Source organism: Hylobates moloch, unplaced genomic scaffold (assembly GCF_009828535.3).
Source record: "Hylobates moloch isolate HMO894 unplaced genomic scaffold, HMol_V3 SCAFFOLD_19, whole genome shotgun sequence".
Taxonomy (NCBI): Eukaryota; Metazoa; Chordata; class Mammalia; order Primates; family Hylobatidae; genus Hylobates; species Hylobates moloch.
Window position 1 is genome coordinate 46170499 of NW_026652294.1, and position 24199 is coordinate 46194697.

At 44.7% G+C, this 24199-nt stretch overlaps 2 protein-coding genes across 2 annotated transcripts in view; both read left to right on the forward strand.

Annotated features, from left to right (window-relative positions):
• On the forward strand, positions 1-13165 carry LOC116458374 (uncharacterized). Its single transcript, XM_032137994.2, is given in 4 exon segments — positions 1-100; positions 12283-12341; positions 12343-12506; positions 12508-13165. Coding segments are annotated over 4 exon segments (981 nt in total).
• Positions 13166-23042: 9877 nt separating this feature from the next.
• The window catches only part of TRIM16 (tripartite motif containing 16), a 44767-nt gene continuing 43610 nt past the window's right edge, over positions 23043-24199 (forward strand). The window contains exon 1 of the mRNA XM_058431997.1: positions 23043-23082. The gene's annotated coding sequence lies outside the window, so the exon portion shown is untranslated. The remainder of the gene's footprint in view (positions 23083-24199) is intronic.

The window sequence follows — 24199 nt, forward strand, 5'->3', positions numbered from 1 at the left end:
ATGCGTAAGAAGGAGCGGAGCCAGGCGTGCCGCCCTCATCCCGCCCGGAACTACAATTCCCAGAAGACCCTTGGCATCGCCAGACTCCGGTTCTCCGCAGGTGGGAGCGCCCGTGGTGTGGCTGGGAGAATCCGAGGATCGAAGAGCTCCGTCCGTCTCGGGAGAGTATGAGGCAGCATCTCCTGTGTCTAATCCTCGGGGCGAGGGAGGGAGGGAGCAGCGGAGACGCGGACCTGAGTCAGGGTCCGTCCGCGCTCTTTGTCTGCACAAGTTCCTGCGGCACAGTGCTTAGGGCTGCTAAGTTCAACCCAAATTACTCCGGTGTAAAATACGTTAAAATAAATAGCTTTTATCCGTATTTTGTGCTCCCAGAACTCATCCTTTTGCTTTCAAAACATACGAAGGATGTTTTTAGGAAGAGCAGGTCCCTCTTTGTACACTCAGTCGGATGTTCCTGTATCCACAGACTACTTGTAATCCTAAAAATTCATGTATTTAAAATGAGTTGAAAAGATTGAACCTGTTTTAACAAATTTAAGCAACAGGTTCTTTGCAGACATAAACATTAGTTTAAATGTATCATAAAAGGTGATTCTTTCAAGGGAGCGTTATTCAGTCTCTCCAATTCTGTTAGGGGACTAACCCATCCACCTCCAGCTTCGTGTCTAGACTGCCCTCCTTTTCTCAGTGAATGACATTACTGCCCACTCACTCATTTGCACAAACCAGAGCCTGAATATTCTTAACTCTTTAATCTCACCATCTATTTATAACCAAGTCCTATTCATTATATCTTAACTCCATTGTTTCCATCTTTCTCTATTCCCAGTAGCATTACCTTAGTTGGGGCCACCACCATTTCACTAGGATTGCCATTGCAGCCTGATAACTGGATTCCCTAACTAAGGTTTTCTCTACCACCAATCTGTTCTCGACACTTTCTGGCTAGTGCTCATTCTAAAACAAGAATATGCTATTACTTTACTGCTTCAAACCGTTCAGTGGCTTTTAGAAACTTCAAGGAAAGATGATTTCCAGCTCCCAGAAGGGATCTGTAACTCCCGTTATCTCAGCCACCTGGTAGTTACACCTTTGTGCAATCCCCTCTTGTGTATGGACTGGGACTTGCTTATAACCAATACAGTACAATAAAGGTGACATAAAAGTCTAACGTGTGTCTTGCTAGGAGACTCCTCTCTTGCTGGCTTTGATGAAGCGGTGTGGTGATGTTGGGGAGGCCCGTATGACAAGGAACTGAGGATGGCCTCCAGCCAACAGCCTGCAAGAACCGAAGGCCCTTGGTCCCACAACCTGCAAGGAGCTGAACCCTTTGGACAGCTCTGTGTGCTTGGAAGTGAATCATTCTTTGTAGAGTCTTCCCATGAGAACTCTGTCTTGCCTGACATCTTGATAGCTGGCTGCAAAGGACTCACTTAAGCTGTGTTCAGACTCTCACCTATAGAAACTATGAGATAATAAACGTGTGCTATTTTGCACCACTAAGTATGTGGTCATATTGTTACGCAGGAAAATTTAATTCCACTTTCTAACATAAAAGAAGATCTTCTTTGTCAAAATCCAATCTGGGGATTGTCTGGAAGAGGGAAAATTGTTGGATTGAGCAACTATTGAAAAGTTGATTTGAAACCCACAGGAAGACAAATGGCACAGTTGGTCCTAGGAGGTGTGTGGCCTGTACATGTACTTTTAAAAAGCTATCCTAAGAATGATAAAGGAGGATACAGGAAATATCAAGCAAGAACTTGTCATAAAAATAAAAACAACAAAACTGTGTCAAAATATGATGGTTAATACTATATTGGGTAGCAGAATGTGTAAAATTGAAAAGTGAATATCCAGAATATTCTAGTGAGGCTACAATATCAGGCTAGGGAACTCTACACTTCCAGAAGATATCAGGAAGGGAGAAAAAGTTGAAAAATATGAAAGAAATGTTAAGCAGTATGGAGGCTGACTAGATTTTATGAGAATCCAGAAGGAAAGAAAAACAGAGAAGAGGAACTATTTTAAGAAATAATCAAGAATTATGGAAAAATAAAAAAATTAAAGACTTCATATCTAAAGTATTCATAGAGAGTCAAACAAAATTATGAAAAGACACCACAAGGCCGGGCGCGGTGGCTCACGCTCGTAATCCCAGCACTTTGGGAGGCCGAGGCGGGCAGATCACGAGGTCAGGAGATCGAGACCACGGTGAAACCCCGTCTCTACCAAAAATACAAAAAATTAGCCGGGCGTGGTGGCGGGCGCCTGTAGTCCCAGCTACTTGGAGAGGCTGAGGCAGGAGAATGGCGTGAACCCCGGGAGGGGACGTTGCAGTGAGCCGAGATCGCGCCACTGCACTCCAGCCTGGGCGACAGAGCAAGACTCCGTCTCAAAAAAAAAAAAAAAAAAAAGAAAAGACACCACATATTACAGTGAAATCTAACGAAGACATTCTAAAGCCTTCCAGAAACAAAACATAGATCACCTACAAAAGAAAACAATCGCAATTTAAAAAAAAATTCTCAGTGTTAAAAACAGTGCCTGGAATAGTACCAGGTAGTGTCAGATCTCCATCAGTCCAGACAGTGGGAACTAACTGGTGCATTCCCCACACTTACCTTCCGGTGGGTTGCTGATGAGAGAACCTGAAAAAACCTATACCTCGGCCGGGCGCGGTGGCCCACGCCTGTAATTCCAGCACTTTGGGAGGCCGAGGCGGGCAGATCACAAGGTCAGGAGAACGAGACCATCCTAGCTAACACGGTGAAACCCCGTCTCTACTAAAAATACAAAAAATTAGCCGGGCGTGGTGGCGGGCGCCTGTAGTCCCAGCTACTCGGGAGGCTGAGGCAGGAGAATGGCGTGAACCCGGGAGGCAGAGCTTGCAGTGAGCTACCATCGCGCCACTGCACTCCAGCCTGGGGACAGAGTGAGACCCTATCTCAAAAAAAAAAAAAAAAAAAAAAAAAAAACCTACACCTCTACAGCAGGTCAAATTCATGACCTGAAGCTGAATACTTCCAGCAAATTCGTTCAGGGTGTAGATGGGAATAAAGTATCTTTGCAGTGCTCTGTTCCCTCTGTCTCCCCAAACATCTGACACCCTAAAAGCCATCCACAGCTATGGAGCCTGAGCAACACCTTGGTTTGTGTTGTCATCTGACCAAGCCTAAAGACCTCCAGCTCAGTCCCCAACCTTCATCCCACCCCCCAGGTGATAAAATTCAGACCTCTCTCCTGAAAGGCAGAAGTTAAACACTCAGGACGGTTTCTGGCCAAGGACTTCTTCCAATGAAAACCCCCACCATGGGCTGTCTCCCCTCATTTCATTTTTCTAAAGGGGCAGAGGCCTCTTTTAGAAAATAATAAAATTCAATGTGTGTGATTTACTTTTCTGACCTCTTTGAGAAATACAGAAATATAAAAGTGTGTTCTTAATTCCAGAACCACTCTTTTTGCATAAATACCTCACTGGGCAGCTTTCTAAGTGTGATTTTTCCTGAGTCTCCCTTCGTTGGATCTGCCGGAAGACTTGTCAGGGAACCTTTAGTGAGGGTACTTCTTCCTATTTTTCTTCTGTTTTTGGAGGCATACACATTATGCATAACCAAAACAATGGCTCGATTGTGTTTAACTTTGTATTTTGATTGTTGAGAAGAAAAAAAAGTATCAATGTGGAAAAAAAAACAGTGCCTGGCATTTTGTGGCTTCTCAACAAATAATAATTAAATAAATAAATCTGATTTGTCAATAGCAGGACTGATTACAAGAAGAAAATGTAATATTGATAAATAATGTTTGTACATATTTATGGGGTACATGTGATATTTTGATACAAGCATAATACATGTAATAATCAAGTCAGGGCATTTGGGATATCCATCACCTTCAACATTTATCATTTCTTTGCGTTGGGGAAATTTGAAATGTTCTTTTCTAGTGATTTTGAAATATACGATATATTGTTGTTAACTGTGTTATTAAACATTCTAACTTATTCCTTCCATCTAACTGTGTGTTTGTACCTGTTAACCAACCCTTTTTCATCACCCTCCACATCCTTCCCAGCCTCTGGCAATCATCACTCTATTCTCTACCTCCATAAGATGAACTTTATTGGCTACCACATACGGCTGAGAACATGTAGTACTTGTCTTTTTATGCCTGGTTTATTTCACTTAACATGATGATCTTCAGTTACATCCATCTTGCTGCAAATGATAGTATTTCATTTTTCATTATGGCCAAATAGTGTTGCATTATGTATATATACCACATTTTCTTTATCCATTCATCCATTGATGGACACTTAAGTTGCAATTGTGAATATGGCTGCAATAAACATGGAAGTGCATGTATCCCTGTGATACACCAATTTCCTTTCCTTTGGATAAATGCTCAGTCATGGGATTGCTGAATCATATGGTAGTTCTATTTTTAGTTTTTAGGCCGGGTGTGGTGGCTCACACCTATAATCCCAGCATTTTGGGAGGTTAAGGTGGGTGGATCACTTGAGGTCACGAGTTCAAGACCAGCCTGGCCAATATGGTGAAACTCCATCTCTACTAAAAATACAAAACAAACAAACAAATAAACAAACAAAAACAAAAAACATTGGCCAGGTGCAGTGGCTCACGTAATCCCAGCACTTTGGGAGGCTGAGGTGGGTGGATCACCTAAGGTCAGGAGTTTAAGACCAGCCTGACCAACATGGCAAAACCCTGTCTCTACTAAAAATACAAAAATTAGCCAGGCATGGTGGCACATGCCTGTAATCCCAGCTACTCAGGAGGCTGAGGCAGGAGAATTGCTTGAACCTGGGAGGTGGAGGTTGCTGTGAGCCCAGATTGCGCCACTGCACTCCAGCCTGGGTGACAGAGTCAGACTCCATCTCAAAATAATAATAATGATAATAAACAAACAAAAAAACAGAACAAAAAATACTATCTGGGCATAGTGGCAGGCACCTGTAATCCCAGCTACTCGGGAGGCTGAGGCAGGAGAATCACTTGAACCTGGGAGTGGGAGGCTGCAGAGAGCCAAGATCATGCCACTGCACTCCAGCCTGGGAGACAGAGCGAGACTCCGTCTCAAAAGAAAAACAAAGGCTGGGTGTGGTGGCTCACGCCTGTAATCCCAGCACTTTGGGAGGCCGAGGTAGGCAGATTAGCTGAGGTCAGGAGTTTGAGACCAGCCTGGCCAGCATGGTAAAACCCTGTCTCTGCTAAAAATACAAAAATTAGCTGGGAGTGGTAGCACACACCTGTAATCCCAGCTACTCGGGAGGCTGAGGCAGGAGAATTGCTTGAGCCCAGGAGGCAGAGGTTGCAATGAGCCGAGATCATGCCACTGCACTCCATCCTGGCCGACACAGTGAGACTCTGTCTCAAAAAAAAAGAAAGAAAGAAAAATAGTTTTGCTGTATATAGTATCCTGGGCTGATCAGCATAAAAGAATACACATTCACAACCATAAAAAATAGATGGGAAGTTGGGAAGAAACATAGGTGTGGGTTTTAATAAGTTAGGTACAAGCACCAGGAGAATAAAAATATGATGTATAATATTCAAAGCATAAGAAAAGAAGTGACTGGCCGGGTGCAGTGGCTCACGCCTGTAATCCCAGCACTTTGGGAGGCCAAGGAGGGTGTATTACCTGAGGTTGGGAGGTTGAGACCAGTCTGATCAACATGCAGAAACTCCGTCTCTACTAAAAATACAAAACTAGCCAGGCATGGTGGTGCATGCCTGTAATCCCAGCTACTTGGAAGGCTGAGACAGGAAAATCACTTGAACCTGGGAGGCAGAGGTTGCAGTGAGCCGAGATTGCACCATTGCACTCCGGCCTGGGGAACAAGAGCAAAACTCCATCTCAAAAAAAAAAAAAAAAGAAAAAAGAAAAAAGAAAAGAAGTGATTATTCCATGGAAACTGAGAGAAGAGGAATAAAAGAAACAGAAAGTATGGAAAAGAGAAAACACAACCCTGTCTCAAAAAAAGAAAAGAAAACACAATATAAGACCTATTATATAATTTATCACAATAAATGTAAATGTGTCAAACTTATCTATCAAAAGCCTGAAAATCTCCATTTGGATTAAAAACTAGTAAGTAGGGCCAGACACAGTGTCTCACGCCTGTAATCCCAGCACTTTGGTAGGCCGAGGAGGGTGGATCACAAGATCAAGAGATCAAGACCATCCTGGCCAACATGGTGAAACCCTGTCTCTACTAAAAATACAAAAATTAGCCAGGCATGGTGGTGGGCGCCTGTAGTCCCAGCTACTCAGGAGGCTGAGGCAGGAGAATCACTTGAACCTGGGAGGTGGAGGTTGCAGTGAGCTGAGATGGTGCCACTGCACTCCAGCCTGGTGACAGAGCAAGACTCTGTCTCAAAAAAAAGACAAAAAAACTAATAAGTAAAAAAAACAAAATGCAGCAATATGTTTTTTTACAAAACATACATTGGAATTCAAGCAAAACAAAAATATTAAAATCCAAGTTATTACAAAACATAAACCAGGCTAATATGAACAAAAAATAGCCAGATAACAATGTTATTATTAATAAAATTAAATTTGGCTGGGTGCAGTGGCTCACACCTGTAATCCCAGCACTTTGAGAGGCTGAGATGGGAGGATCAAAAGGTCAGGAGTTTGAGATCAGCCTGGCCAACATAGTGAAACCCCTGTCTCTACTAAAAATACAAAAATTAGCTGGGCGTGGTGGTGGGTGCCTGTAGTCCCCACTACTTGGGAGGCTGAGGCAGGAGAATTACTTGAACCTGGGAGGCGGAGGTTGCAGTGAGCTGAGATTGCACCACTGCACTCCAGCCTAGGCAACAGAGCGAGACTCCATCTCAAAAAAAAATAAAAATTAAACTCAAGATTAAATAAACATTATAATGGACAAAAAATGGACATTATTTTGTAAAATTCGAGAAGAGGTATGACCTATTGTATTTGACCATATTTTTACTTTTTCTATTGTTCCTTCCTTGCTTCCCGATACTCCATGATACTTTCATTTATTATATTCTTTTTGTTTAGAGAATTTCCTTTAGCCATTCCTTAAGGCTAAATCTGATACCAACAAATTCTTGTAGTTTACATACACTTGAGAATGATTGGATTTCCTCTTCATTCCTGAAGGATAATTTCACTGGATTCAATTCACAGTTTGCAGTTCCTTTTCTTTTTTTCTTCAAGTTGACAGCACTTGAAGAATGTGTTATTTGTTTCTGGCCTTCATGATTTCAAACATGAAACCTGGTGTCATCAAATTGGTGTTCCCCAGATGTAATGGAAACATTTCTGTCTGCTGCTGTTAATAATTTTTTTATCTTTAGTTTGTAGCATTTTAATTATGATGTATCTTGGTAGGAATTTATTTGACTTTATTTGGGGTTCGTTCAGCTTCTTGAATCTGTAAGTATATGTCTTTCATAATTTGGAGCATAAACCAGATTTGGGAAATTATTTTCTGCTATTTCTTTAAATATTCTCAGTCCTACTCTTTTTTTCTCTCCTGGGACTCTAATGTTAAGATTGCTGGATCTTTTGTCATTGTTCCAAAGAAAGGTCCAGAGGCTGTGTTCATTTATTTTTAGTCCATTTTCTTTTTGTTGTTCAGATTGGGTAAATTATAGTGATCTCTCCTCAAGTTCCCTGGTTCTATTATTTGTCATCTCCACTCTACTATCAAGCCCATCCAGTGAGTTTTAAATATTTTAGTAATTGTATATTTTTAATTTCATAATTTTATTTTGGTTTTTTATAACATATTTCTTTGCTAAGATTTTTTATTTTTTCATCTGTTTTAAGAAAATTTGTAATTTCTTTTTTTTTTTTTTTTTGAGTCGGAGTCTCGCTCTGTCGCCCAGACTGGAGTGCAGTGGCGCAATCTCGGCTCACTGCAAGCTCTGCCTCCTGGGTTCACGCCATTCTCCTGCCTCAGCCTCTCCGAGTAGCTGGGACTACAGGCGCCCGCCACCACGCCCGGCTAATTTTTTTTTTTGTATTTTTAGTAGAGACGGGGTTTCACCGTGGTCTCGATCTCCTGACCTCGTGATCCGCCCGCTTCGGCCTCCCAAAGTGCTGGGATTACAAGCGTGAGCCACCGCGCCTGGCAAGAAAATTTGTAATTTCTTATTGAAACTGTTTTTTATGATGGCTGCTTTAAATCCTGATAAGATGATTCCAGAATCTGATTCTTCTCAGTATAAGCATTAGTTGATTGTCTTTTGTTTTTCAAGCTGTGATCTTCCTATTTCTTGGGATGATGGGTACTTTTGGATTGATTTCTGGATAGTAAGAGACTTTGGGTTCTATTTAAATCTTTCATTTTTTAGAAGATTTATTTAGGTTTAGTATATAGTATACAGGCCTTGCTCTACTTTTTGTGGTGGGCTGTGCTTCCAGTGACTATTTAGTGTTCAGAGCCTTTGTGGCACTACTTTGGTCTGCTCTGGGTTATCTACTGATCCCTGCTGATGTTGCCTGAATGAGTGGAAAGAGGTTGCCCAGTCTGGGCCAAGGTGAGGAAAGGGATTCTCCAGTCCACATGGAAGTAGAGTGCTTCCTGTGTGGAGTCCTCTATCTCTATATGGTGGGATTTCCACCTGCCTGTACTAACCAACCACCTGGTGTCTCTAGGGGTGTGTGTGTGTGTGTGTGTGTGTGTGTGAGTGTGTGTGTTTGGAGTGGGAGAATGGGAATTCCCAGGTCTGATTGGGCTTGTGATTGCTGTGGCAGGTCCCCTGTGATGGTACTGCCCTTCCACCTGTTGCTCTAGATGGGAGAGGAGAGTCTCAGGCCTGATGGAATCCCCTCTAGCTGCTTATGCTTAGTGGGGTTTCCAGTCAATCCCTCCAGGCTCACCTGGTGTTGTTAGTGGGGCCCTTGTTCCACAAGGGGAGGAATAAGTCTACGTGGGCCATCTTCTATTGCAAGGCTTGGGGTTATGAGATGCCCCACTAACATGATGTGCCTCCAGTCCTGGGGTCCCTCTCTACCCAGTCCAATTTCCTTTATCTACCTGTCAGAGTTCTTGTTTGTTATTTCTAGTGTTCATAGTAATCAGCAGGAAGGAACAAGGAAAAATAAATCTACAACACCTTGTCTGGACACATTATAAACTTATAAAAGGAACGTGAGATCAAGAAGGTATAATGACTGAAAGAAAAATCAATAACTGTAGTAGGAAAATTTTACATAATCCTCTGAAAAACCAATATATCAAGAAGACAAAAGGAAGGAGAGCTTTAGGAGTTTCAATAACAGGATTATGAATCTCAGGATAATAGGTCTACATACAACTTTACATGCAACAAACAGAGAATATACATTCTTTTCTAGCACACATGCATTATTCAGGAAAGTTGACCATATGCTAAAATACAGATGATTCTTCAGTGAGATTTAAAATAATTCATATACATCAATACCACTATATATAGAGAGAAATATAATGTAAGCCACATATGTAATTTTAATTTTTAGTCGCTCTATTTTTTTTTTTTTTTTTGAGATGGAGTCTTGCTCTGTTGCCCAGGCTGGAGTGCAGTGGCGCAATCTTGGCTCACTGCAAGCTCCATCTCCTGGGTTCATGCCATTCTCCTGCATCAGCCTCCCAAGTAGCTAGGACTACAGGCACCCATCACCACGCCCGGCTAATTTTTTCTATTTTTTAGTAGAGACAAGGTTTCACCGTGTTAGCCAGGATGGTCTCAATCTCCTGACCTTGTGATCCACCCGCCTTGGCCTCCTAAAGTGCTAGGATTCCAGGCGTAAGCCACCGCGCCTGGCCTAGTCGCTCTATTTTAAAAACTTTTTAAAAGAGGTGAAATTAATTACATAAACATATTTGTTTAACCCAACATATCCAATATATTTTATTTTAGCTTGTAATCAATATCAAACTTATCAATGAGATACTTTATATTGTTTGCACTGTCTTCATAATTTGGAGGTATTTTACACTTACAACGCTTCTCAATTCAGACTAGGCACACTTCAAGTGCTTGGTACACACATATGGCTATATTGGCTGCCATTTTGGACAGCACAGTTCTATTGCTCTTTGAAGATATGCAATAAAATTAGAAATAAAAAAGAAAAGAGAGCTAAAAATTTTTTCTGAATATTAAAAACAAAAATAAAGAAAATCCCACAATACTAAGTAAATTTGGGGTTAAAGAGAAAATAGTGTAAGAAGTTACTAAACCTGAATCGCAAGTTATTAAAAAATGTTAGAGTACGTCTAGAAGAGTAGTTAGAAAAATTTATAATTTAAATACATTTAAGAAAAATTGGAAAGAAGTGAGCTAAGAAGTTTATTCAAGGAGCAGGTTAAGCCAAAGGAATACGAAATACAGAAATAATAAATGCTCAAAAATCAAGGAAGTCGTGTACACAAAAACCAATAAAAAGATTATTGAAATGAAAAGCTGGGCTGGGCATGGTGTCTCACACCTGTAATCCCAGCACTTTGGGAGGCCAAGGCGGGTGGATCACCTGAGGTCAGGAGGTCAAGACCAGCCTGACCAACATGGTGAAACCCCATCTCTACTAAAAATACAAAAATTAGCCAGGTAGGCATGGTGGCACACGCCTGTAATGCCAGCTACACGGAAGGCTGAGGCAGGAGAATCGCTTGGATCTGGGAGGCAGAGGTTGCAGTGAGCTGAGATCACACCACTGCACTCAAGCCTGGATGACAGAGCAAGACTCCATCTTCAGAGCAAGACTCCATCTTCAAACAAACAAACAAAGACAAAAGCTGGTTTAATGAATAGATTAATAAGATACATAAACTTCAAATGAGAATGATGAATTTAAGAGAGCAGACGAAGTTATACAACTGCAGACTGAATAAACAGAAAGAGAGGCACAATGGACATTATTAACCACCAATACATTTGAAAGCATAGATGAAGTAGATACATTTAGGAAAATATGAAATAAATAAAAAGGTACAAAATGAAATTGGAAACTTCAATAGCTCAATTACCATAAAAGAAATTAAAATGTGGGGCCACACTCCAAATTCTACCAAACTTTCAATGAACCAATCTTCTCTATCTTATATAAAAGGTGTTCTAAAACAACTCAGAGGAATAAAAAGAGATAAAGCGGCCAGATTTATTTTAGTAATTTAATATAAACTTGGTTCTTAAAATGGATAAGGATAATACAAGGAATAAAAATGAAAATTATAAGCCAATTTTACTTATGGACATAAGTACAAAACCTAAATAAAATATTAGCCAACTGACAACTGATTTTTTCTTTTTTTTGAGACGGAGTCTCTGTGTTAGCCAAGATAGTCTCAATCTCTTGACCTCGTGATCGGCCTGCCTCGGCCTCCCAAAGTGCTGGGATTACAGGCGTGAGCCACCGCGCCCGGCCTCTTTTTTTTTTTTTTTTTTTGAAATGGAGTCTCATACTGTCGCCCAGGCTGGAGTGCAGTGCCGCGATCTCCACTCACTGCAAGCTCCGCCTCCCAGGTTCATGCCATTCTCCTGCCTCAGCCTCCAGAGTAGCTGGGACTACAGGCGCCTGCCACCATGCCCAGCTAATTTTATGTATGTATGTATGTATGCATGTATGTATGTATGTATGTATGTATGTATTATTTTTAGTAGAGACGGGGTTTCACTGTGTTAGCCAGGATGGTCTTGATCTCCTGATTTTGTGATCCGCCTGCCTTGGCCTCCCAAAGTGCTGGGATTACATGTGTAAGCCACTGCGCCTGGCCAGCCAACTGAATTTTTTTTTCTTTTTCTTTTTTTGAGGCGGAGTCTCACTCTGTCACCCAGGCTGGAGTGCAATGGCATGATCTCGACTCACTGCAACCTCTGCTTCCCGGATTCAAGCAATTCTCCTGCCTCAGCCTTCCGAGTAGCTGGTATTACAGGCGCCGGCCACTATTCCCAGCTAACTTTTGTATTTTTAGTAGAGACGGGGTTTTACCACGTTAGTCAGGCTGGTCTTGAACTCCTGACCTCAGGTGATCCACCTGCCTCGGCCTCCCAAAGTTCTGGGATTATAGGTGTGAGCCACTGCACCCGGTCAGCCAATTGAATTTAACCTATATCATGATCAAGTTGATTTTAACATCAGAAAATCTAGATATGAAATTTGCTACATTAATGGATTCTAAAGGAAAAGTAAACCCAAATAACTAACTCAATAGAAATCATTGATAAGGTTCAATATCTGTTCATAATTAGGTTAAAAGTTAGTTTTTTAATTTAGATTAAGAAAAGTTTATAACAGGAGCTGGAGGAGGCGGCGGGCGCGAGACTGGGAATGCGCAGGGCCCCCGCCTCGCCGCCCCCAGCCCGTGCCGCGGCCCCCGCCTTCCCCGCAGCCGTCCCGCACTCGGTGCCCGCCCCCCGAGGCCGGCGGCTGCTCCCACCCGGGGCCGTTGCTGCTTGTGCCGTGAGCGCCGCCCAGCCATTGTCCCCGTCGCTCAGTCACCCGCGCCGGGCCGCGCACCAGGAGGCGAGGACGCGCATGGGGAGCCTCTGTTGATGCCGCCGCCGCGCCGCCCTCCGAGGCTGCGTCCCGGGAAGCCCGGCTCCCCGAGCGCCCCGGCCTGGCCCGGTGCCCCGTACCTGAGTGCGTCCCCATGGAGGCGCCCGGGCTGGCCCAGGCGGCCGCGGCGGAGAGCGACTCCCGCAAGGTGGCGGAGGAGACCCCCGACGGGGCGCCCGCGCTCTGCCCCAGCCCCGAGGCGCGGTCGCCGGAGCCGCCTGCGTACAGCCTGCAGGACTTTGACACGCTGGCCACCGTGGGCACTGGGACGTTCGGGCGGGTGCGCGTGGTGAAGGAGAAGACAGCCAAGCATTTCTTCGCCCTCAAGGTGATGAGCATTCCTGATGTCATCTGCCTGAAGCAGGAGCAGCACGTGCACAATGAGAAGTCTGTCCTGAAGGAAGTCAGCCACCCGTTCCTCATCAGGCTGTTCTGGACGTGGCATGACGAGCGCTTCCTCTACATGCTCATGGAGTACGTGCCGGGCGGCGAGCTCTTCAGCTACCTGAAGCTACCTGAAGCAACAGAGAAGACGACCCCAGCCATCTGTACTTTGAGACAGAGGAACCATGTGGCAATCCCACCCAGGGCAAATATGCTCTTGAGCCGGCCAAACTGCTGACCACCATCCACAAAGCAGAAGAGGTCCCTGAGCCACCAAGCAGCTGACATGCTGCCCTGTCAGCAGAATGGCTATACTTCTGTGCCCACAGCCTGAGAAACAACGCTGTGGTACCCACTCCCATTGTTGACATGCCCCTGTCCTGCCCAAAGGCCCCACACCCATGATCAGGGCCTATGATGCAGCATTGTGGCTCGCTTCCTGCAGACATGCCCTTTAGTCTGGCTGACCAGCTGTCCAACCACATCCCAGGCCTGAGAAACAATCCCACAGGGTGCCCCTGGAAGGCATACCCTAAGGGTGATCCAGTAGCTGTACCCCCACATTCCCAGCCTGAAAAAGCCTTTCAGGCCACCCCTGGCCAACCAAGAAGCTATGAGCCCACATCCTGAACCTGAGAAAAACCCTGTGGGCCATGCTTAGCAGACACGCACCCAGGCCCGCTCAGAAGCCATGTGTCCATGTTCAGGGCCTGAGAAACAGCTTCACAGGCTGCCCCAGGCAGACACCCCTCCAGGTCAGCTGAGCAGTGTGCCTACATCCCAGGCCTGAGAAACAGTCTCATAGGCCACTCCAGGACACACATCTCCCGGCCAGCCAAGCAGCTTTGTGCCTTTGTTGCAAGCCTAAGTAACAGCCCCACAGGCTTCGCCTAGAAGACATGCTCCGAGGACAGCCAAGCAGCTGTGCTCCTGTGTCCAGGGTCTAAGAAACAGTGCCACAGGCCAACACTGGCAGGCACCCTCTAGGCTGGCCAAGCAACGACGCATTCGTGTCCCCACCCAGAGTTAACAGTCCCATAGCCCCAATCCCAGTGAGCCAGACTCCAAGTTGGCTGACCCACCATGGGCACACATGAGCCCCTGACTTGAGAAACAGCCCTGTGCAAAAGCCACATGACCGCCATCACCACCTCTTAGCCTAGGCCACTGAGACATTCACAAATGTCACTAGCATTTTTTTTTTTTTTTGAGACTGAGTCTTTCTGTGTCACCCAGGCTAGAGTGCAGTAGCATGATCTCGGCTCACTGCAACCTCCAACCTCCGCCTCCTGGGTTCCAGCGATTCTTCTGCCTCAGCCTCCCGAGTAGCTGGGATTACAGGTGCCTGCCATCACTCCTGGCTAATTTTTGTATTTTTATAGAGATGGGGTTTCACCATCTTGGCCAGGCTGCTCTCGAACTTCTGACCTCATGATCCACCTGCCTCAGCCTCCCAAAGGATTGGGATTACAGGAGTGAGCCACCGCACCCGGCCCGTCACTAGCGTGTATTACAGCTGAAGAAACTTACATAGAGAATACACTACTGCATCCACCTAGAACGAAAGCCAACACACTCCATTGAAGCAACACCCCAAGACCCATATGAATAAATCTTTCCCTACAGAACCTACTCCATGAAATTGGAAGAGGTGATTGTTTCATCATATGTGTGTAAATCAATGTAGAGCTGGGTGCGGTGGCTCACGCCTGTAATCCCAGCACTTTGGGAGGCTGAGATGGGCAGATAGCTTGAGTTCATTCAGGAGTTCCAGACCAGCCTGGCCAAAATGGTGAAACCCCGTCTCTACTAAAAATACAAAAATTAGCCTGGCATGGCAGCACATGCCTGTAACCTCAGCTATTCCGGAGGCTGTGGCAGGAGAATCCCTTGAACGCGGGAGGCAGAGGTTGCCATGAGCCAAGATCTCACCACTGCACTCCAGCCGACAGTAAGACTCTGTCAAAAAAAAAAAAAGGAAAGAAAAGAAAGAAAGACAGAAAGAAAGAGAGAAAAATGTAGAAACACATGAAACATGAAAAAGCAAGGAGCATAACACCTCCAAAAGAACACAATAATTTCCAGTAACAGATGCCAATCATAAGAAAATATACAAAGTTCCAGCTGGGCGCAGTGCCTCACGCCTGTAATCCCAGCACTTTGGGAGGCTGAGGCGGGCAGATCATGAGGTCAGGAGATCAAGACCATCCTGGCTAACACGGTGAAACCGTGTCTCTACTAAAAATACAAAAAAAAAAAATTAGCTGGGCGTGCTGGCGAGCGCCTATAGTCCCAGCTACTTGGAAGGCTGAGGCAGGAGAATGGCATGAACCCGGGAGGCAGAGCTTGCAGTGAGCTGAGATGATTGTGCCACTGCACTCCAGCCTGGGCGACAGAACGAGACTCTGTCTCAAAAAAAAAAAAAAGAAAAAGAAAATATACAAAGTTCCAGAAAAAGAATTTAAAATAATAATCTTAAGGAAACAGTGGAATTCAAGAGCATACAGTTACAAAATTCAATGAAATCAAGAAAATTCATAATTTGAATGAGAAATTTAACAGAGATATAAAAAAGAACCACACAGAAAACTTAGAACTGAAGAATACAATGAATTAAATGAAAAATACAATCAAGACTCTAACAACAGACTAGATCAAGCATAAGAAACAATTTTTGGGCTAGGCGTGGTGGCTGATGCCTGTAATCCCAGCACTTTGGGAGGCCAAGGTGAGTGGATCACCTGAGGTCAGGAGTTCGAGGTCAGCCTAGCCAATACGGTGAAACCCTGGTCTCTACTAAAATTATAAAAAAATTAGTTGGGCATGGTGGCGGGCGCCTGTAATCTCAGCTACTAGGGAGTCTGAGGAGGAGAATCGCTTGAACCCGGGAGGCGGAGGTTGCAGTGAGCCGAGATCGCGCCACTGCATTCCTGTCTGACGACAGAGCGAGACTCCGTCTCAAAGAAAAAAAAATTCTGCTCTATAACTTCACTTTTAACATTGTTTAGTTTTTTTGTTTTGTTTTTGTTTTGAGAGAGAATCTCGCTCTGTCGCCCGGGCAGCTCCGGACTACGTTTCCCAGGAGCCTCGGCGCGCACTTCCGCTTCCGGCCCCTTTCTCTGGAGGAGCTCTGCGCGTGGCGAGTCTGTGTCCCCCCTGTCACCCCGAGCAGAGACCCTCCCTGTGTCTGGACCGGGGAGGAGCAGACGCTGGACAGGGTATGTGTGTTCAGCAGTGGATTGTCAGACTTGGGGTCCCGGCTGCTCCCTTTTGGGCCTCTCCCCGGGCCCGCTGATCTGACTGTAATTCCTTCTACTGGAGCTAGGGTTCGGCCACCTTGACGCGCCCCTTCTGCCCCTGGAGCGTGTCTTTGGGTTTTGTGTGTGTGGGAGTGGGGTGTATGTGTGTTTCTTATCCGAGACACTTCCGGGTCATTTGCTCGGAAACCGGCTGAGGGCCCGCATAGCCTGGAGCGTTTGGTTGGAAAGTGAGGCAGGTAGCGCCCAAGGCTCCTGTACCAGGGCCAGGTTAGGCACCAACGCTTCCCTTTTGTCTCTGCAGCCTGCAGTGTGGTGGAACCGTTTTATAGACTGACAGTGTGAACGTGGGAGGGGATGGATATCAGAGATCCGTTTATCCACATTTTCAGAGAGTGGTATTGCTCTGATGGTGAGTGTAGGCAGGTTACTCTCTGTGTCTCGTGTTCTTTACCTGTAATTTGAGGTTTGTTGTACCTACTTTTAAGTGGTGGTTGTGAGGATTAAATGGAATTTTGACATGCAACAGTTGACACAGGGCCAGACACCAAGTAAGGGATCAATCACTTGTCGCTTTTATTAATAGTAGGCATCCATCTCCCCATTTGTACGTAGGAAGGAAACACCCAAAAATGAAAAGTAACTTGTAGGTCACCCAGCCAGCTAGCACATAGTGGAAATTAGAATCCAGGCACTCCCAGCAGGGCACTTTCCACCACCCTGCACGTTTGTATTCATCAGGCACAGTATCTTTACTGTTGTCTGTAACTAACTGTCTATGTTCCCAGTGTCTGACTCTGCAGGGCCCTGGTGGTATAAAGGTACTGAGACTTGCCAGTGTTTAGGGCTTCCTGAAGATTAAATGGCTGCTGAAGTGCTTGAGTTTAGCTTTAGCTCAAAAGATACTGCGTCAGACTACGTTCTGAGTACAGTCTCAGAGAATGAAAAAAGAAATACAATGAAAAAGGGGAAAACTTCAATCCAGAACCTCTTGCCACAGTTTCTGGGAGAATGCTGGCAATTCCCAGGAAGATACGTGGAGAACGGAAAGGTTGCTACACCCAAATAGTGGCGCAAAGGCTGTGATTATGGAGGATTGGACCTGCAAACTCCAGAACAGAGGTAAGAAATAGAAATAAAGGGTCCTGCCATTAGCCGAGAATCTACAGTGTGCACACACAACCTCGTTTTAGTTTTTCTTTACAGCAACCTTGTAAAGTGTGTGTGGGCAGCACAGAGACCTTGGGCGAGTTAACAGTTTCCTCATCTGTAAATAGTGATTTATTATGGAAAGCACCTGGTCCGTGGTGAGTGTGCGAAGAATGGTAGTGATTTTACTAATATAATTCTCTTTTAATTTGAAACTCTGAAAAAACAAGATACCTTACTTCCGTACTGTTTCCGTTATACCACCTGCCTTTCTGAAGGATGAGGGGGGATAAGTCAGACTCCTTGGAAGAGGAGAAAGAAATAGGTATGGAGAGGCTGATGATTTGATTTCGCATTATAGCACATGGGAGAGCCCTAGTCCCTTGAACCTTCTATGAGCTCAGGGCTGGAGCTGGGGCCTGCGTCCCCAGGGTCCATGGCCCTGCTGCTCATTTCTGGCAGAATTAGAGACTGCTCCTTGGCTCTCTTTCAGTTTTCTCTTAAAAAGTGCTTTCTCTTAAGGAGATACAAAGGGATGCCCCAGATTAGAAGGGACTTCCATAGTCTATCTCTAGTCTGTTTGACTTTCCTATAATATCCTGCCCTCAGGCCCTCTGATTTCTGGAAGTCCTGGAACTTAGGAGTTCCTAACTCTAAGGAACTCTACCTTAGCCCCCACTGATTGTCAGTGTCCAGTACAGGGAGGGGACAGGCATCTTGTGGGGAAGTTGGGATTTGGGAGTATGACCAAACGTATTGATCATACCTTTTTTTCCTCGTAAAACAAAATATAGAAAGAAAGTGCCATAAAGTCTTTGTTAATGTTCATATGCAGAAAATATTGAGAATAATAATTAACTGATGATTAAATGACCTTTCCTGAGTGCTTATTCTGTACCAGGTACTGGTTTGGGCCGTTTATGTGCATTAACGCACATTGTAGCAACACAGGTACCATTATATTCTCTTTTTTAAAATTAGGAAACTGAAGCCCAGAAGAAACTTGGCTATGGTTATACAGTGCCAGGATGTAAAGGCAGCAGGCAGGCAGACTGCAGAGCCAGAGTTCCAATGACGAAGGATTACAGGAGGAATGAATTCTACAAAATTGTGAAACCCTGTACTTGATAAGTGAGGCCTAAAAGAACTACTTCTTCCCCCAAACAAATCCACAAGGAGGTTTAAGTACTGCTTTTTGGAGATGGGTGGAGAGGGGATTGAGGAAATAATAAACTGTAAAATATCAGGAAAATATAGAATGATATGTAGAATAAGATAAATAGCATGTAACTCTACTACCTGGAGATAAGCACAAAGAAATGCTCAAAGGTAATAGGATCCGCAGTTCTCTCCCTACAGGCAAAAAAATCAAAATGGAGAAGTAAATTATGAGCAGAAGGTTGCTTGTTGGGCATAGAATCAGATCAAGGGAATTTGGGGCCCATTCATTAATTCATTCACAATACTTAGGGACTGCTGTCTGCCAAGTACACTGTGCTTGGTGCTTAGGATGCAGTGGTGAATGATACGACACATGCAATTTAGTGGAGCGTGTGTGGTGTAACAGGCCTGAGATGGCCACAGACTCACCGTGGGCCTGGAATACTCACGATGGGGTGGCTAAAGGTGTCTATGACCATGACTGCTGGGGTGGGCACTGCTGTCTTTTGCTGCTGTGACTCCCTTTTTCTTGTTCTATAAAATTGGTCACTTTCTCCATTTGTGAATAAAGGAGTTGAGTCTGGAGGTCTTTAAGCACCTCTCCAACTGTAACATTGCACTTCGTGTTTTGTTTTAGGGTTTTTTGGTCCCAGGGAACCTTGTTTTTCAGAGCAGTGGCTCATGCAGATCCTGAGCCCAGTTAATGGTCATACCTTTCCCTGACTAAGTTTATGTTCATTCTATCCTCTGAGATTATCTTTGAAGTCTCATTACATAGATGTCTGTAAAATCCTTCAAGCTATGGACAGCCAAGGTCACAGGCACATTTTGTCATAAGTGGCTGTTTCTAAATTCATAGGTTTGAGATACATAAAGATAAACCAGGTTCCTTTATGCCGATTTCCTTCCAGTTCTGCCCTCTGAGGACCCTGCCCTTTCCCAAAAGGAGTATCTTGAGAAGGAAAATATGGCTGCTCTTTGCCAGACAGCAGAGTCCCAGGTGAGTTGGGGATTTCCCTCTCTTCTCGGAAATCTTATTTTAATTCCTGAAGCAAATTTCTTTCTTTTAGCATGAAGCTTGTCAGCCACATTAGCCACAGCAGTTTGAAAGGAAAGGATCAAGCTGGTGGGATGGACTGCCGACGAGATGGTGTTTGAGTGTTCCTCAGTTGTATGGCAGTAGGAGTGAAAGTCGGGAGGCTTGGTAGCCTCGCCCATCAGTTGGCAGTGTAGAGAAAGGATGGTGGGGGCGGGGTGGGAATGAGGCCTCTTTAGCAGATAATTGAGGAGCATGACTCCTAGAACATGGTTGGGTGGGAATCAAGCTTCTTTTCGTTCTCTTGAGACATTTGGCGTAGATAGGTAAAGGCACGTGAGGCATTTCTTGCTTCCATCTGCTTAGAATATTTTGGGGAGAAAAGATGTACACAAATCTATGTGGCACAAACCAGCAGATTTATTATTATTAAGGGCCTTATTATTAAGGGCCTACTCAATAATAAAATGTTTTAGGGAAAATGCTGTATGGACTTGGAGGAGTAGGAGCAAATGTGTCTGGCTGAGAGAGATTTAGGAAGGTTTTATTCATTCAACTAGCATTTTAAAGTTCTTGTAAGCAGCTCCTAGGCTAATGAAAGTAGTGAGATTTGATGTGGGCCCTGAAGGCTGAGATTCTTGAAAGATTTATAGAAAGTTAGTGACATAAATGAGTTAGAATCAAAGCAAGATACTGATTCCTCTGGCACAGGAAAGAAGTCAGTACATTGAGATCACGGAGGTGTTGTTCCACAAAAACTTAAAGCCTTCTTATACTCAAAGTTCTTTCCTAGATATAATTCTCAAGCTTGGCTTCTTGCTTTTTTTTTTTTTTTTTTTGATACAGAGTCTTGCTCTGTCGCCCAGGCTGGAGTGCAGTGGCGCGATCTCGGCTCACCGCAAGCTCCGCCTCCCAGGGTCACGCCATTCTCCTGCCTCAGCCTCCCGAGCAGCTGGGACTACAGGCGCCCGCCACCACGCCCGGCTAATTGTTTGTATTTTTAGTAGAGACAGGGTTTCACCGTGTTAGCCAGGATGGTCTCGATCTCCTGACCTTGTGATCCGCCCGCCTCGGCCTCCCAAAGTGCTGGGATTACAGGCGTGAGCCACCGCGCCCGGCCAGCTTGGCCTATTTCTTAGTTTCTTACTTACCATGTGTCTCTCTCAACTTAACTGAAGATAACCTTAAGGCCGGCTGAACAATAGGCTTGGGTGGGAAGGCCACATCCTTAATCTGACGTTTTTTTTACAGGGCTAAATCGCTTTGTTTAGTTAACAGGTGTAATGGGCTCAAAGCTCTTGTTAAACTTACTTCCCACTGTATGAGATCTAGAAACAGTTTGCTTTTCCAACCACGTGAGGCCTCAGATTTCTGCACTCTATTCTCTTTTGCTTTGGCTTGAAAATTGACACATTGTTTCCTGAACTTAACTCATTCTTTCTTGGCCAGATGGATCCAGGAGCATTCTACACAAAGAGCGTTCTGGCGCTTTCCAACCTGTTCTAGAGCCACAGGCCCAGTGAGCATTTGCCCTGCCCCCTCATAGTTGCTAATTAGTTTGCCGGTGTATATTAAGAGTCTGCATCTTTTGGCTGGATGCAGTGGCTCATGCCTGTAATCCCAGCACTTTGGGAGGCCGAGGTGGGCAGATCACCTGAGGTCAGCAGTTCGTGACCAGCCTGGACAACATGGTGAGACCCTGTTTCTACTAAAAATACAAAAAAAAGTAGCTGGGGATGGTGGCTCACGCCTGTAGTACCAGCTACTCATGAGGCTGAGGGAGGAGAATCGCTTAAACATGGGAGGTGGAGGTTGCAGTGAGCCAAGATCATCGCGGCCGTTGCACTCCAGCAACAGAGTGAGACTCCGTCTCAAAGAGAGTCTGGATTTTTCCAGTCTTAAATATTCTTTTCTTTGAAGTGTGCTACCTGACTGTCAATCCAATGCCACCTGTGTATTTGAAGTTTTTATTATGATACCTCCCACTTGAATGTGCCAATTTCCGAATTAGTTTGGGTTGGCTTACTAATAACTGTTGTAACCAGTAGACCCAAAATATATATGGCCTTAATACAATATAAGTGTATTGTTTGCTGTCATAGCCATGTGACTAGGTATATAGATTGATAGGATGGCCATTCAGGGACCTGAGCTATCTGAAGCTCTAGCCTCTTTACCACATGGCTTCCAAACTCACTCTGGGGCTCATGGCCCTACCAGCCAGTCAGAAGGGGAAAACAACATGGAGGAATATACGTGAGTCAGGCCTGGAAAGGGCACACATCGCTTCTGCTTGCATTCCATTGGTTAGGATCTCATGGCCAGGTCTAACTACAGAGGAGGCTGAGAAATGTTTGTATACCTGGAAAGGAGAGGAGGAGGTATATTTTCACGGACAGTTAGCAGCTCCTAGCACTGTTCTCAAACATTTAGGTTATTTAGAACGATTTTGCTATTGTAAGGTATAAATAGATGTGATTCTTTGTTTATAACTCTCCATATTTCTCATAGTTTTCTTTTTTTTTTTTTTTGAGACAGAGTCTCGCTCTGTTGCCCAGGCTGGAGTGCAGTGGCGTGATCTCGGCTCACTGCAAGCTCCGCCTCCCGGGTTCACGCCATTCTCCTGCCTCAGCCTCTCCGAGTAGCAGGGACTACAGGCGCCCGCCACCACGCCCGGCTAATTTTTTTGTATTTTTAGTAGAGACGGGGTTTCACCGTGGTCTCGATCTCCTGACCTCGTGATCCGCCCGCCTCGGCCTCCCAAAGTGCTGGGATTACAAGCGTGAGCCACCACGCCCGGCCTTATAATTGAGTTCTATATATAAAATTGCTGTAAAACAAAACTATCAAATTATGTCAAAGGGGTATACGCATTTTAAGATTTTAAGATTCTTTAATATACGAGTCAATAAAATCTTGTCTTTGACACTGTGAACATAGTTTAATCTGTTTCCTCTCCATCCCATCAGTCTCCCCTAATTATGCCTCATTTAACTTTTTCTTCAGAACCCCATGCAGGTGTTTCAGCGTTTTGTGTCATTCAAGGATGTGGCTGTGAACTTTGCTGAGGAAGAATGGAGAGAACTGGACCCTGCTCAGGGAGTCTTGTACAGGGATGTAATGCTGGAGAACTATAGGAACCTGGTCTCCTTGGGTAAGCTTGGGTCCTTCCACCCCAGATTGACCTTTCAGGATACCTTTGCCTTCTAAAGATTCCCTTGCTTCTATTAGGGGATGATAATAAATGAGGCTTTGGTTATTTCCCCCACAGAATCCAGATCAGATCCTTAAACTGTTTCTCACTCTACTTGGGTAGAAATTATTTAATTGCTTTTGACAATTAGTTATTTCGTTTTCTCCTCTCTAAAATGCAACAGAGTGGGACTGAGAATAGAGTGGTCCTTTCTCTTTTGAACTTAAAATTACATTCTGTTTGTATCTTTTGAATAGGATTTCCATTTTCCAAACCTGGTATCATCTCCCAGTTGGAAGAAGTGTTAAACCCACGAACGCAAATGCAGGAGGGAGAGGTGCCAAGAAGCAGCTGTACACGTAAGTGAGAACAAGGTAGATTGCATCTTTAGAAATAAGAGTTAGGGGTTCTTCCCAAATCCTCCGGGCCTGTAGAAAATGTCGAATCCCCCTGCAGTCTCATCTTCACTTGACCACATCAGAATCCTAAGAGCTTACCCCTCATTTCTTCCCAGACTCAAGGAAGAGATACTTCCTCCTTAAAGTTATAAGCCCAACACATGATCCAGAGATCAGCTTTGTGCCTCATCCTGAGGCATTTTATGAGGCTATTCCGGTTTCCCCTTTAGTAGCTGGAATCACTTCTTCATTTATTCTGTCCTCATCTTACCTAGTTTTCTGCTATATAAGAAATATGAAGAGAAAGAAAGAATTTGAATAATTTTAAGGATATAAAATTGACATAATTTGTTGTGTAGATTTGAGAGGGGAGGGAGTTACAAAGAAAATTCTCAGGTTTCGGCCAGGTGTGGTGGCTCACGCCTGTAGTCCCAGCACTTTGGGAGGCCGAAGCGGGCGGATCACGAGGTCAGGAGATCGAGACCATCCTGGCTAACACGGTGAAACCCCGTCTGTACTAAAAATACAAAAAATTAGCCAGGTGTGGTGGCGGGCGCCTGTAGTCCCAGCTACTTGGGAGGTTGAGGCAGGAGAATGGCGTGAATCCAGGAGGTGGAGCTTGCAGCGAGCCGAGATCACGCCACTGCACTCCAGCCTGGGCGACAGAGCAAGACTCCATCTCAAAAAAAAAAAAAAGAAAAAATTCTCAGGTTTCTGGTTTGGATGTGTAGGTGAATGGAAGTTCTCTTCCCTGAGATGGAAAACACAGGAGAACTAGCAAATTTAGGGGGTGGAAGATGAGTTCAGTTTATCTTAGGTTGTTTGAAGTGTCTATAATAAGTCTAAACAAGTGGTTCTTAACCAGGGGCAAGTTTTCCCCCCAGGGGACATTTGGCAATGTCCAAAGTGTGCTATGGGCATCTCGTGAGTAGAGTCCAGGGATGCTGCTAAACATCCTACAATGCACAGGACAGGGCCCCACACAAAGACTTGTCTGTCTAAAACGTCAATAGTGCTGCAGTTGAGAAAACCTGCTCTAAGTGGTGATGTCTGGAGGCTAGATGAATATAAGGCCAAC